Source organism: Hemiscyllium ocellatum, chromosome 26 (assembly GCF_020745735.1).
Source record: "Hemiscyllium ocellatum isolate sHemOce1 chromosome 26, sHemOce1.pat.X.cur, whole genome shotgun sequence".
In the NCBI taxonomy this organism is placed as follows: domain Eukaryota; kingdom Metazoa; phylum Chordata; class Chondrichthyes; order Orectolobiformes; family Hemiscylliidae; genus Hemiscyllium; species Hemiscyllium ocellatum.
In genome coordinates this window covers 12,212,338-12,227,409 of record NC_083426.1, presented here as the reverse complement: position 1 = coordinate 12,227,409, position 15,072 = coordinate 12,212,338, and the positions used below count along the sequence as shown (strand labels likewise).

Sequence of the window (15,072 nt, the reverse complement as noted above, 5' to 3'; positions counted from 1 at the left end):
CCTGGATCCTCTCCTCTACATTTACCCCGACTCGGGGCAATTTATCATTGACTTGTGGAAGGAAACCTGAGCACCCAGAGGAAACCCAAGCAGATATGGTGGGATTTTGCAAACGCCACACAGTCACCTGAGGTGGGAATCAAACCCAGATCCCCGGTGCTATGAGGCAGCAGTGCTAACCACTGAGCCACCATGCCGCCCCTGTTAACCTGTTACACTGCAGTATACTGTAGCAAAGTAAAAGCAGCAAAGCTAACGCAGTTTTGTGGGAAAATTAAATTACCGTGTATTTTATTACTAACCTGAACAACAGATAAGGTTCAAATGAAAGAATCCGCTGTAGTACGTCCTGTGAAGGTATTTATATCCGATGAGGCAGTCTTTATGTTAGCTCCTGTCAGGTGTAGACAAAGCGTGGCTAGTTCTGACAAATCAGCAGTTGGACAGAACAGTTTCTGGTCTGAATGTGCTTTACAGCCACAGAAAGGAGCAATAGATAAAGCTTAAATGAAACAAGTTGCAGTAACATATCCTGGAATGGTCAGCCCAATTTTATCCGTGATGAGGTAACGGGACGAGGTGCAGTTGTTCGTAGTTAGACAAGAAACTTAACCAATGAGCAGTTTGAATAGACATTAAATGAATGCGTCAGCCTCAGTGTTTGTATAAAATTTACCGATGCTGCTGATTTATATCATGGAACTACAGCCCCTCTCTGCTACCCTGGTAACTGATACATGAACAATTTCACTGGCGTTTGATCCCTTGAGTCTTTGAGGCTGTGCAGTAATATTGATGATGTTGCTGTGTGAAGGATTAGGTCAAAAACGACACACCAGGTTGTGGTCCAACAGGTTTATTTGTAAACATGAGCTTTCAGAACACTGCTCCTCCATCAGGCTGGAGTGAGACTGGTTTTATTTCCAAAGTAGGAGTTTATAAAATGTCACATTGTCTGACTATCTATAGATTGTGTGCTTTTTAAACAATAAGTCTGTGGGGTGAATTTGCACTTGCAGATTTGTGTTTGCAGATACATTCTATTTTATTTAGGAAGCACAAATTTAGAAATTTGTAGATAGTCAGTCAATGTATCATTGTATAAACTCTTACTTTGGGGAAAAAAATCTGTTTGACTCCAACTGAGCACTCCAAACAAAACCTCACACCCAAAATACACTGTCTGACCAGAGGTGTCACCTCCTTTATATTGATAATACTTACCTCAGGACAGCCACTGGAAAGAAATTCTAGGATTTATATATTAATCAATCGAAACCTGCACTTCCATTCTAAATGATTGAAGATTTAACAGCCAACTTACGTGTGTTCAATTCGCTTGCATGTGTTGTATGATCCATTGATTATTTCCTTATAAATGCTGTGTCTGAAATCTTTCTGTCTAATATCCCCTGATGAAGGAGCGACACTCCAAAAGCTAGTGTTTCCAAATAAACCTGTTGGACTCTAACCTGGTGTTGTGTGATTATTGACCTTATCCAACCCAGTCCAACACCGGCACCTCCACATGGTGTTTGAAGGATTGATGTTGTAGATCCAGTTTATTGGAGTCAGAGATCTTGAGATGGGGTCTTCTTGAGAAGGTAGTGAATGGGGAGGGATCCCTGGGCAGAATTGCAGGAGATTGGCACTGTGCCCACTGAACGTGAGACATTTGGTTGTCATCAAAATTGAAGTCCAGGAACGGAGATGGCTTCTTTGGGAAAGAAACAATTATGACAAAACAGACTGTAATTGAAAAGCCAAAAAAGTCCCAACACTTTGCCCTTCATTATTCCAACCAGTGTCATAGATTCATATGGCACAGAAATAGATCCTTCTGTTCAATATGTCCAGGCTGAACAGGTTTCTCATAATAAACTGGTTCTACTTGCCTGCATTTGTCCCACGTCCCTCCAAACCTTTCCTGTTCACTTACCAATCCAAATCTCTTTTAAATGTTGGAACTATACCTTCATCTACCATGTCCTCTGGCATTTCATTCTACATATGGACCACCCACTACATGGAAACATTGTCCCTTAGGTCTCTTTTACATCTTTCTCATCTCACATTAAAATATGCCCCTTACTTTGTACTCTCCTATGCTACGGAAATAAAAACCCTTTTCTATTCAACTGACTGATACCCCTCACAATTTTGGAAACTTCAGCAAGGTCTCCCCATAACCTATCCTTATAACTCAAACCCTCCGGATTTCGCAATATCTTGATAAATCTTTTCTGAACCCTCTCCAGTTGAATAATAACCTTCCTCTTGCAGGGTGACCAGAACTGGACACAGTGCTCCAAAAGTGGCCTCAGAAACATCCTGTTCCAACTCTGATACTCAGAGATCTGAGTAATTTAGACAGGCGTGCTAAACACCTTCTTAACCTGAAAGCTGAGGTCTCTCTGTTGAAAAGCACTACCCAGGGCCCGTCCATTAATTGTAAAGTCCTCCCCTTGTTTGTTTTACCAAAATGCTTAACCTCACATTCATCCAAATTAACCTCCATCTGCCATTCATCAGCCCATCGACCCTATTGATCAAAATACCTTGATAATCTTAGATAATCTTCTTCACTGTTGACTATTGACCAAATTTGGAGTCATCCAAAAACCCATTACCCATGTCTCTTGAATTCCTATCCAAATTGCTGATATAAATTGCACCAATCCCTGCGAAACACCACTAATCACAGATCTCCCATCCAAAAATACCCTTCAACACCACCCTCTGTCTCTTGCCACCAAACCAATTTTGTCTCGAGTTGGCAAGCTGACCCAGAATCCCATGTGATCTAACTTTACTGATTGGTCTACCCTGTGGAACCCTGTCCATAATGCCTGTGTAGACAATGTGTACTGCTGTGCTGTCACCATTCGTTTTGGTTACTTTATTAAATATCTCAATCAGGATTGGTCAGCACAATTTCACAAATCTCAGAGTTATTTTATTTCCTGAATCTGAGAGTTGATGTGTTCCATTTGGGTTTGTTAAAGGGTTTGGACTGGTAACTACAACCCAGATATCCCACTTGTTGAAAACCAGGGGTTTCACATGGGGCTGTCACTTGCTGATATTGGCAGTGGTCACTTCTACCCTCCTGGGGTTGATTTTTGAACTTTCAAGAATAATATGAAACCTCATCTCCAGACACAGATCCTGCCAGCGATTTTCCATCTCCTGAACCGTAAAGATCCATGAGGTAGATCCAATGGGGTTTCCAATCTCCAAAGAGTACAAACAGCATGGCTTGGGTGTGTTTTAAAGGAATCATTTCTGCAACAATTAAACTGTTAATTTTTGATCTGTTGTTCTTTAATGGCTAGCTTTCGTTGCCCATTCCTAATTACCCCTGACTGAGTGGCTTTCTAGACCATTTGAAGAGGGCAATTCGGAACAAACCACATTGCTGGAGTCCCATGTAGAGCAGATTTCGGAGAAATTTGCCCAATAGGTTAGAGATCACAAAACACAGCTCGAAGTGAAATTGACAAACAATTTATTACAAGCCATATCACTGGAAGAGAAATTGACTAGACTGACACAGAACTGACAGTCTGCACAGGTAGATCAGATTTCTCTTCCCAGAGCTGAGGATGAGACCAGCTTTATAATAATGTTACACAATGACACTGAGTAAGAAATGGGAAACTACAATGTATCTGGAAATGGAGTAATCTAGTTACAAGGATGCTAATTGGAAAACAGTTATCACATGAATGTCCAATTCCTTCACACAATGCAACATCCTGACAGTAACAATGGTTCCATTCCTCTTCACAGGTAGATGTTAATGTCTCTTGTGAAATGGTGAGGTGCTTCCATTCTCCTGTGCCTGGACATGTCCTTGCTGGTGCCTTTCTGTCTGACCTGCTCTTTGTGTGGCTTTGGTATTGCTGGGTTGTGAAACTGCCCTTAGGGCTTTGACATATCTGTGGTGCTCTATCATGTCCATGGGAGCTTAAAGTGTATTCCCTTGTCTGTGCTGTCTGATTCAGCTTGTAAGCTGCTTGGGAATTCTGGGTGTTGTGGTACAGTTTGGCAAATTTTGCTTTTGTGGGCCTATCGTGGGTTAGCAAATCTTTTTTCACAGCAGACCTGGAAATGGCAGCAGATTTCCTTCCCTAAAGGACATTGATGAATCAGATGGGTTTTGGTACTTTACAAAATCTGAGGAGATCCCAAAATCCCTCCCATCCTGTGAGTCACTGAGTTGATGGAAACAAAGAGTTGGAATGCAGCAATAACTAGAAGTTAATTTGCAGCAGCCAGTAGCATTAACATCATTCTCTCAAAAATCTGGTTGTTACTGGTAACATTGATTGAGGAATGAATGGTTGCTCGGAGAACCTCTATTCTGTAAATAGTTTACAAATGGTGCCATTCCTAACGGGGAACAGGTTCTCAGTTTATCACCTCATTGACACTGTCTCACCTGCCACAGCACAGCATTACTTCTCTCTGCTGGGCAGTGGGATCCAGCTGGATTTTAACCCCGAAGGGGAACTGGAACCCCCAACATGCTGGCATCAAAAGTGAGAGTGCAGCCACATGAGCTGCTGCTGATAGTTCCAAATACAGTTCCCGTGTCTCACTTCGACTTGATGCTGACTTGCTTCTTCTCTGACAGCTCAAACAGATCAGATCAGGAAATGGCTGCAGGCAATATGTACAGATATTTCATTGTACAACTGATTGCCACTCTATCCCCAATATCAGCCCTAAATCTGGACACAACAGTCATGTACTGAATTTAAAATTCCAATTGATAAAAAAAATTGCAAATTCTCCATCAATCAAATGCTGTTTTAATTTTGCAGGGATTGTTGGAGTTGTTGCAATGTTTCTGCAGGCTGTGAGGAGTATTTTATGTACCTGCTCATTTTCCAAGTACAGTTTAAATCATCTTCAGAACTGGATGTACATGTATTTAGAAAGGCAAGGACTGATTCGGGATAGTCAACATGGCTTTGTGTGTGGGAAATCATGTCTCACAAACTTGATTGAGTTTTTTGAAGAAGTAACAAAGAAGATTGATGAGGGCAGAGCAGTAGATGTGATTTATATGGACTTCAGTAAGGCGTTCGACAAGGTTCCCCATGGGAGACTGATTGGCAAGGTTAGATCTCATGGAATACAGGGAGATCTAGCCATTTGGATAGATAACTGGCTCAAAGGTAGAAGACAGAGGGTGGTGGTGGAGAGTTGTTTTCCAGACTGGAAGCCTGTGACCAGTGGAGTGCCTCAAGATCGATGCTGGGCCCTCTACTTTTTGTCATTTACATTAATGATTTGGATGCCAGCATAAGAGGTACAGTTAGTAAGTTTGCAGATTACACCAAAATTGGAGGTGTAATGGGCAGCGAAGAGTGTTACCTCAGATTACAACAGGATCTGGACCAGATGGGCCAATGGGCTGAGAAGTGGCAGATGGAGTTTAATTCAGATAAATGCGAGGTGCTGCATTTTGGGAAAGCAAATCTTAGCAGGACTTATACACTTAATGGTAAGGTCCTAGGGAGTGTTGTTGAACAAAGAAACCTTGGAGTGCAGGTTCATAGCTCCTTGAAAGTCAAGTCACAGGTAGATAGCATAGTGAAGGAGGCGTTTAGTATGCTTTCCTTTCTTGGTCAGAGTATTGAGTACCGGAGTTGGGAGGTCATGTTGTTGCTGTACAGGACATTGGTTAGGGCATTGTTGGAATATTGCATGCAATTCTGGTCTCCTTCCTATCGGAAAGATGCTGTGAAACTTGAAAGGGTTCAGAAAAGATTTACAAGGATGTTGCCAGGGTTGGAGGATTTGAGCGACAGGGAGAGGCTGAACAGGCTGGGGCTGTTTTCCCTGGAGCGTCGGAGGCTGAGGGGTGACCTTGTAGAGGTTTACAAAATTATGAAGGGCATGGATAGGATAAATAGGCAAAGTCTTTTCCCTGGGGTCAGGGAGTCCAGAACTAGACAGCATAGGTTTAGAGTGAGAGGGGAAAGATATAAAAGAGACCTAAGAGGCAAGTTTTTCACGCAGAGGGTGGTACTTATATGGAATGAGCTGCCAGAGGATGTGGTGGAGGCTGGTACAATTGCAACATTTAAGAGGCTGTACATTTCTATGACTCCATGAAACAAATGGAGTTCATTTTATCAATTACAGTTTTCCTGAGTGAGATAATAAGCAAACATTGTTTGCGTCACATTTACCGATGCTGTTGATCTGTATCCTTTCACAGCAGACTCTACCTGTGATGCAGAATGATCCTTCTTCCTCTCTTTATTGTTGCTCTCCCTGTGGACCCAAGGATCTTTTGTCATCTCACCGTTTCTGTTCATTCTCTCTCTCTAGCCATTGTGTCCCTAATTTCCCATCAGAGCTCATGTCTTTGAGAATTACAAAGCCCTTATTAGCCCTAACACTCCCCATGTGAAGGACAAAGTGACAGTGACCTGGGAATATGTCATTTTCTTTTGCTGTCTGGCACCTCATATGTTCTATGAGAACCTGGGAAAGGGGGATTTGAAGTTGTATTTCCTCTTAAGGTCAGACGAGACTCAGGTTTCTTTATTTAAATGTTGATTAATATCTGCATGGGAGCCGTACATACCAATAACTGCTGAACAGATCAATTCATTCGAATAGCAACAAATATATTTTATTATTTTAACAGATAACAAGGTTCCATCCAATGAAACTATTACACACTAACTCACTTATATCTCTACCCAACAGCATTTACATTGTCTTCATTCCAGATTAGGACACATGACTATGTTATCCAATGAGATTTAAACAAGGGCATGGACAGGGTGAACAGCCAAGGTCTTTTTCCTTTTGGGGTTGTCCAGACCTAGAGGGCTTGGGTTGAAGGTGAGAGGGAAAAGATTTCAAAATGACCTGAGGAGTGACTTTTTCATGCAGAGGGTTGTGTGTGTGGAAACGAGCTGCCAGAAGAAGTGATGGTACAATGACAGCATTTAACAGCATGAGGCCACCATGGAGAGAGATAAGGCAGGACCAGAGTAGGCTATTCAGCCCCTCGAGTCTCCTTCAGCATTCACCTGGATCAGAGTAAATCTTCCACCTGAATACCATTTTTCTTGCTCTCTCCCCCACCATGTCCCTCCATACCCAGAACATTATTGATCTCTGTTTTGAATATACTCAGTTAAAAGTCACACAACACCAGGTTATAGTCCAACAGGTTTATTTGGAGGCATTAGTTTTCAAAGGGCTGCTCCTTCATTAGGTGGTGGTGAAATAGGACCATCAGACACAGAATTTATAGCAGAAGGTGACAGTTTCATGCAGCTGAAATGATATATTGAACAAACCAAGATTAAGTCTTTCATCTTTTCTTGTGGGTTTGTGAGTTTTGGTTCTTATGAAGAAGCAGCACTTCGAAAGCTTGTGCCTCCAAACAAACCTGTTGGATTATAACCTGGTGTTGTGTGATTTTTAACTATGTCCACCCCTGTCCAACACCAGCACCTCCAAATCTTGAATATGCTCAAGGATGGATCTTCCAGAGCTCTCTGGGGCAGAGAATTCCAACAAACCATCACCCTCTGAGTGAAAATATTCCTGCTCATCTCAGTCCCGAATGGTCAACCCATTCTTCTCAAACTGTGTCTCCTGCTTCGAAACCCCTCCACCCAGGGCCACCTCATTGATGGGGAACTTAGAGTGCTCAAAATCATTCTTGTAAAGGCCATGATGTTCACCTAATGTTTTTGTGTAAACATTGTGACTGAAACAGAACAAATCACCAGGACAGTGAAGAGTACCCAGCGTATCACATCCCAGACAACGTAACTGTGTAAAACAGAAGAAATACAAAATCATTTGAAGGAAACAAGACTGCTTCATATTTCAAACAGTTATCCCCTGTTTACACTGCAGCATATTGTAGCAAAGTAAAGCAGCACAGCTCAGGGAGTTATGTGGGAAACTTAAATTACAGTTTAATTTATTACTGACATGAACAACAGATAAAGATCAAATGAGACATTTTTCAGTCGCACATCTTTTTTTAATCATTAAGGGGATGAGGACATCACTTGCTGGGCCAGCATGTGTTGTCCATCCCTAATTACCCAGAGGGCACTTAAGAGTCAACCACATTACTGTTAGTCTGGAGTCACATGTAGGCCAGACTGAATAAGGAAGGCAGTTTCCTTCCCTGAAGGACGTGAGTGAACCAGAGTGTGAAAATAGAGAAGTCCCCTGGGCCGGATGGGATCTATCCTAGGATCATCTGGGAAGCAAGGGAAGAGATTGCCGAGCCTTGGCATTGATCTTCAAATCATCATTATCTACAGGAATAGTGCCTGAGGACTGCAGGATAGCAAATATGGTACCCTCATTTAAAAAGGGTAATTACAGGCCAGTGAGTCTCTCTTCAGTTGTTGGTAAAGTGTTGGAAAAGGTTATAAGAGATAGGATTTATAACCATCTAGAAAAGAATAATCTGATCAGGGACAGTCAGCACAGTTTTGTGAAGGGTAGGTCGTGCCTAACGAGTCTTATTGACTTTTTTGACAAAGTGATCAAACAGGTAGATGAGAGTAAACCGGTTGATTTGGTGCATATGGATTTCAGCAAGGCGTTCGATAAGGTTTCCTACAGTAGGCTATTGTACAAAATGTGCAGGAATGGGATTATGGGAGACATAGTAGTTTGGATCAGTAATTGGCTTGCTGAAAGAAAACAGAGAGTTGTAGTTGATGGAACATGTTCATTTTGGTGTCCAGTTATTAGCGGCATACCGTAAGGGTCGGTGTTGGGTCCACTGTTGTTTGTCATTTTTATAAATGACCTGGTTGAGGGCTTAGAAGGGTGGGTTAGTAAATTTGCAGACGACACTAAGGTCGGTGGAGTTGTGGATAGTGACGAAGGATGTAGTAGGTTGCAAAGAGACAGAGATATGATGCAGAGCTGGGCTGAGAGGTGGCAAATGGAGTTTACTATGGACATGTGTGAGGTGATACATTTTGGATGGACTAATCGGAATGCAAAGTACTAGCTAATGGTAAGATTCTTGGGAGGGCAGATGAGCAGAGAGATCTCGGTGTCCAGGTACACAGATCCCTGAAAGTTGCCACCCAGATTGACAGGGTTGTTAAGAAGGCATAGAGTGTTTTGGCCTTTATTAATAGAGGGATTGAGTTTCAGATCCAGGATGTTATGCTGCAGCAGTACAAAGCTCTGGTATGGCCAGAGTATTGTGCACAGTTCTGGTCACCGCATTAAAAGAAGAATGTGGAAGCTTTGGAATTGGTGCAGAGGAGATTTACTAGGATATTGCCTGGTATGGATGGAATGTCTTACGAGAAAAGGCTGAGGGCTTTGAGGCTGTTCTAGTTAGAGAGAAGAAGGTTGAGAGGTGACTTAATAGACATACAAGATAATCAGTGGGTTAGATAGGGTGGACAGGGAGAGCCTTTTTCCAAGTATGGGAACAGCAAACATGAGGAGACACAACTTTAAAGTGAGGGGAGATAGGTCAGAGGTAGTTTCTTTACTCAGAGAGTAGTAAGGGTATGGAATGCTTTGTCTGCAACGGTAGTAGATTCACCAAGTTTAAGTGCATTTAAGTCGTCATTGGACAGGCATATGGACGTACATGGAATAGTGTAGGTGGGATGGGCTTCAGATTAGTATGACATGGCGGCGCAACATCGAGGGCCGAAGGGTCTGTACTACACTGTAATGTTCTATGTTCCATGCTCTATGTTCTCACCAGGTGGGAATTTCCAACAGTTGGCAATGGATTCATGGCCATTGGTAGACTCTTAATCCCAGATTTTTGTTGAATTCAGATTCCACCACCTGCCACAACAAGGTTTGAACCCAGGTCCCCAGAAGTTGACCTTGGTCTCTGGTTGAACAATCCAGCAATAATACCACGAGACCATCGCCACCCCAGCGCCTCCTATAATGGTATTTATACCTGATGAGGCAGCCTTTATGTTAGCTCCTGTCAGATGTAGACAAGGTGTGGCTATTATGGTGCTGATAGATCGACAGATGTTCAGAACAGCTTCTGGTCTAAAAGCATCTTACAACCACAGTAATGACAAATAGGTAAAGGTCAAATCAAACAAGTTTCAGTAACACATCCTGAAATGGTCAGCCCAATGTTAACCATGTGGGTTATCACGTTAAATGGTTGGACATTTGCAGGTGTCCACTGCAGTCTTGTGTAATATTCCAGTGGGTGAGATATCTCTTCAGTCAGTGAGGAACTCAGAATATCATCATCCCACACTGCTCCTGCACCTTCTAACAGGCAAGGCTTAACCAGCTGGAACCAGACAGCCTCCCACCCTCTCAGTTTGGGAATAATGTGTAAGATGAAAGAATGGAGAAGGAGCAAATGACAGAGAACATGCTGTCCAATAATTCTCCAGAACATCCTGGCTTAAAAAAAGCTGTCATTGCTGGTCTTTGATAAATACCGTGAGCTGAGATAAATAATGAAGTATTGAATTTTAATGCTGAAAACTGCACCTCAATCTGGGAGGTTGCAAACAGAAAATTGGTACTTCCTGTTATGAATTTCCAATTAGATAAATAACAACATTGTAAGAAAGGCAATGGAAGTTCAGAACTAGAGGCATAAGAATAAGAACTTGGAGCAGGAGTAGGCCAGTTGGCCCTTCGAGCCTGATCGTCCATTCAATAAGATCATGGCCGATCTTTTCATGGCCTCTTTTCCACTTACCCGCCCTCTCACCATCACCCTTAATTCCTTTGTTGTTCAAAATAATCTATATTAGCTTTAAAACCATTTACTTCATTGGGCAGGGAATTCCATCGATTCACAACCCTCTGGGTGAAGAAATTCCTTCTTAATTCAATCCTATATCTGCTGCCCATCATCTTGAGGATGTGTCCTCTTGTCCTTGTTTCACCTGCCAGTGGAAATATCCTTTCCACAACTCTCTTATCTATACCCTTTATAATTTTATATCTTTCTGTAAAATACTCTTTCATTCTTCAGAATTCCAATGAATATGATCCCAGTCTACTCAGTCTCTTTTATAATATAACCCCCCTGAACTCCTGAATCAACCTGGTGAACCTCTTCTGCAGCCCCTCCAATGCCAGTGTATCCTTTCTCAAGTATGGAGATCAAAACTGTACCCTGTACTCCAGGTGTGGCCTCACCAGCACCTGATACAGCTGCAACAGAACCTCTCTGCTTTTAAACTCAACCCCTTTAGCAATGAAGGACAAAATTCCATTTGCCTTCCTAATTACCTGTTGTATCTGCAGACTAACCTTCTGTGATTCATGCACAAGGACACCCAGGTCCTTCTGCATAGCAGCATGCTGCAACTTTTTACCATTCAAGTAATCGTCCTTGTTACTGTAACTCCCACCCAAATGGATGACTTCACAATAATTAACAATGTATTCCATCGGCCGGAACTTTGCCAATCACATAAGTTATCTATGTTCCTGTGCAAAGTTTCACAATCCTCTGCACACTTTGCTCTGCCACTCACCTTAGTGTCATCTGCAAACTATGACCCCGTACATCAGATCCCCAACTCCAAATTATCTATATAAATTGTGTATAATTGTGGTCCCAGCACCGATCCCTGAGGCACACCACTTGTTACTGATTGCCAACCAGAATTGCGCTCATTTATCCCCACTCTTTGGCTCCTGTTGTTAACCAATCCTCTATCCTCTTATACTTTACCCCTAATGCCATGCATCTTTATCACATGCAGCAACCTCTTATGTAGCACCTTATCAAAGGCCTTTTGGAAATCCAGGTGCACTACGTCTACTGGGTCCTCACTGTCCACAGTGCTCATAATGTTTTCATAGAATTCCAAAAGGGCATGACCTGCTTTTCATGAACCCACACTGCGATTGCCTAATGGGACAATTTCTACTGAGATTTCTTGTTATTTCTTCCTTGATAATGGGCTCAAGCAACTCCCCCATGACAGGTTCAGCTAACCGGTCTACAATTCCCCATCATTTGTCTACTGTCCTTTTTAAACAGTGGCGTCATATTTGCTGTTTTCCAATCTGCTGGAAGTGCCCTAGTATCCAGCAAATTTCTGAAAATCTTGTTATTTCTCTCACCATCTCTTTTAGCACCCTGGGATGCATTCCATCAGGGCAAAGAGGCTTGTCTGTCCTGAGCTCCATTAGTTTGCCCAACACTTGCTCTTCCATAATAACGATTGTTCCCAGGGCCTCACTTACCTCCATCTCTTTGTCAGTTACTGGTATGTTATTTGTGTCCTCTACTGTGAAAACTGACATAAAATATATTTTCAATGCCTTGGCCATTTCATCATATCTCATTAATAAATGACCCTTCTCATCCTTTAAAAGACCAATGTTAATTTTAGCCATTCTTTTTTGGTTTATATATCTGTAGAAACTTTTGCTATGTGTCTTTATATTCTGTGCTAGGTTTTTCTCATAGTCTACCTCACTTTAATATATAGCTATTTTGTGGCTTTCTGTTGACTTTTAAAGCTTTCTCAACCTTTTAGTATACCACTGATGTTGGCCATTTTGTATGCCTTCTCTTTCAATTTGATAGCCTCCCTTATTTCCTGAGACACCCATGGCAGATTATCCCTTTCCTTACAGTCCTTCAATTCACTGGAATATACTTTTGCTGAGCACTTTGAAAAATTGCTTGGAAGTCCTCCTCTGCTCATCAACTGTCCCACCATAAAGTCTTGTTTCCAGTCTACTTTAGCCAAGTCCTCCCTCATCCTATCGTAGTCTCACTTGTTTAAACACAGGACCCTGATATTGGATTTTAACTTCACTCTCTCCATCTGTATTCTAAATTCAACCATACTGTAATTACTCATTCCAAGAGGATCCCTAACTATGAAGTCATTCATTATTCCTGTCCCAAAACACAGGACCAAATCTAGGATAACTTGCTCCCTTGTCGGTTCCATTACACACTGTTCAAGTAAACTATCACAGATACACTCAACAAACTCCTCCTCAAGGCTACCCTGACAGAGCTGGTTCGACCAGTCCACATGTAGATTAAAATTCCCCATGATAATTGGCATACCATTTTTATTGGCATTAGTTATTTCTTTGTTTATTGTCTACCTTAATGTGATGTTATTATTTGGTGGCCTATAGACTATGCCTATCAGTGACATTTTCTTCTTAAAATTTCAAATTTCCACCCAAATGGATTCAATCTTATTCTCCATAGAACCTATATCATCTCTCAGCATGGCCCTGATGTCACCCTTGAATATCAGAGTGACACCACCTCCCTTACCTTCTAGTCTGTTAGCCCTGGATATTTAACCCGTAGTCGTGACCATCCTGTAACCATGTCTCCGTAATGGTGACTAAATCTTATTCATTCGCAATAATTTGTGCTGTTAACCTTGTTAAGAATGCTATGAACATTCAAGTAAAGTGCCTTTATGCTAGTTTTCATGCTCTCATGATTTTCATCATCTCTAAAATTATCCTTCCTTTTCACTTTTCTCATAATCTGCGTTGTCGATAAACCGTCCTGCACACATGCTAACCTGTGGCTTACCTTGTTATTTACCATCATATTTCCTGTCGGTTTCCCCTTCCCTTCCCCCCACCTCACTAGTTTAAAGTCCTAGTGACCACCCTATTTATATTTTTTTCTAGAACACTGGTCCAGATCGTTTAAGGTCGAGACCGTCCCATCAATGCAGATCCCTCCTGTTCCAAAACTGATGCCAATGCCCCATGAATGGAACTCCTCTTTCCCGCACCATTCCCTTAGCAACATGTTTACTTCCTTAATTTTCTTATCCCAAAACACATTGCTTGTATATTAATCTGGAGATTATAACCCTTGAGGACCAGTTCCTTCATTTCGTTCCTTGGGGTTGATAATCCTCAAACCGGTAATAGCCTTGCCTATGTTGTTGGAGGACAACAACTGGACCTTCCCCCTCCAGCTCCAAATCCTTTCAAGCTGGCCAGAGATGTCCTGCACCCTGGCAGCAGGCAGACAACACACCATACGGGACTCCGGATCAGTCTTGCAAAGGATGCTATCTATCCCACTAACTATAGAATCCCCTATAATGACCACTTGTCTTTTAGCTCTCCCCTCTTGAATGGCCTTCTGCACCATGGTGCTGTGGTTAGCTAGCTCATCATCCCCACCGCCCTTTTCCTCATCCACACAGGGAGCAAACATCTCATACCTGCTGGAAAAGGTTAAAAGCTGAGACTCCTTCGTTCCTGAACTCAGGATCCCCCTACCTGGCTCACTCAACACACCCTTTTGTCCCTGATCACTGACTGAGTTTGAATTACTTAATCTACCAGGTGTGACTGCCTCCTGAAACAAAGGGACCTACGGGCCATCTTTTTCACAGAGAGTGGTGCATTATGGAATGAGCTGCCAGAGAAAGTGGTGGAGGCTGGGACAATTGCAACACTTAAAAGGAATCTGGATGGATATATGCATAGGAAGGTTTTAGAGGGATATGGGTCAAGAGTTAGTCAATGGGATTAGATTAGTTTAGGATATCTGGTCAGCATGGACGAGTTGGACAATAGGCTCTGTTTCCACATGTACATCTCTATGACTGTATGACTCTACAATTGCTCTGTACACAATCACCCACCTTTTCCATTCTGATAAATCATAGTCTGAAAGTGGAAATTATTGTAAACCTTTATGCTAAATCACCAATTCTCACTTGGAATCAATGAAATATTGACAATGAAAATGATCTACCTTTTAGTGACAGACTTGGATTCTGAAGATGTTCTTGTTGTTCGTGATGTTTTTGCCGAAATTGTTGAGGAATTGTCACAAAAATATTCCTCTCCTATTGAGACATAAGAAAATATTCAGTTTCATCTGAGTCTCACTTGCAGACAACCATGAAAGCTCTCCTCACTGATGGAACGTCACAACTTGTTGTGAATAATAGATTTTGTTGAATTCATTTCTCTCTAACTCCCCCTGTCTGGAGAGATGTGGTAGTGACCTAGCTTCAACATAATTTGTGTTTGGATCTCCACCTGGACATTGATATTGCTGTATGCTTGTTAAAG

The 15,072-nt window shown here is 42.0% G+C and overlaps 1 protein-coding gene across 1 annotated transcript in view; it reads right to left on the bottom strand.

Annotated features, from left to right (window-relative positions):
* The window catches only part of LOC132828082 (polymeric immunoglobulin receptor-like), a 43,028-nt gene that overhangs the window by 20,371 nt on the left and 7,585 nt on the right, over window positions 1-15,072 (bottom strand). Inside the window, exons 4-5 of the mRNA XM_060844995.1 lie at window positions 14,750-14,843; window positions 7,744-7,815 (exon numbers count right to left, since the gene is read on the bottom strand). Of these exons, the coding sequence (XP_060700978.1) occupies window positions 7,744-7,815; window positions 14,750-14,843 (166 nt within the window). The remainder of the gene's footprint in view (window positions 1-7,743; window positions 7,816-14,749; window positions 14,844-15,072) is intronic.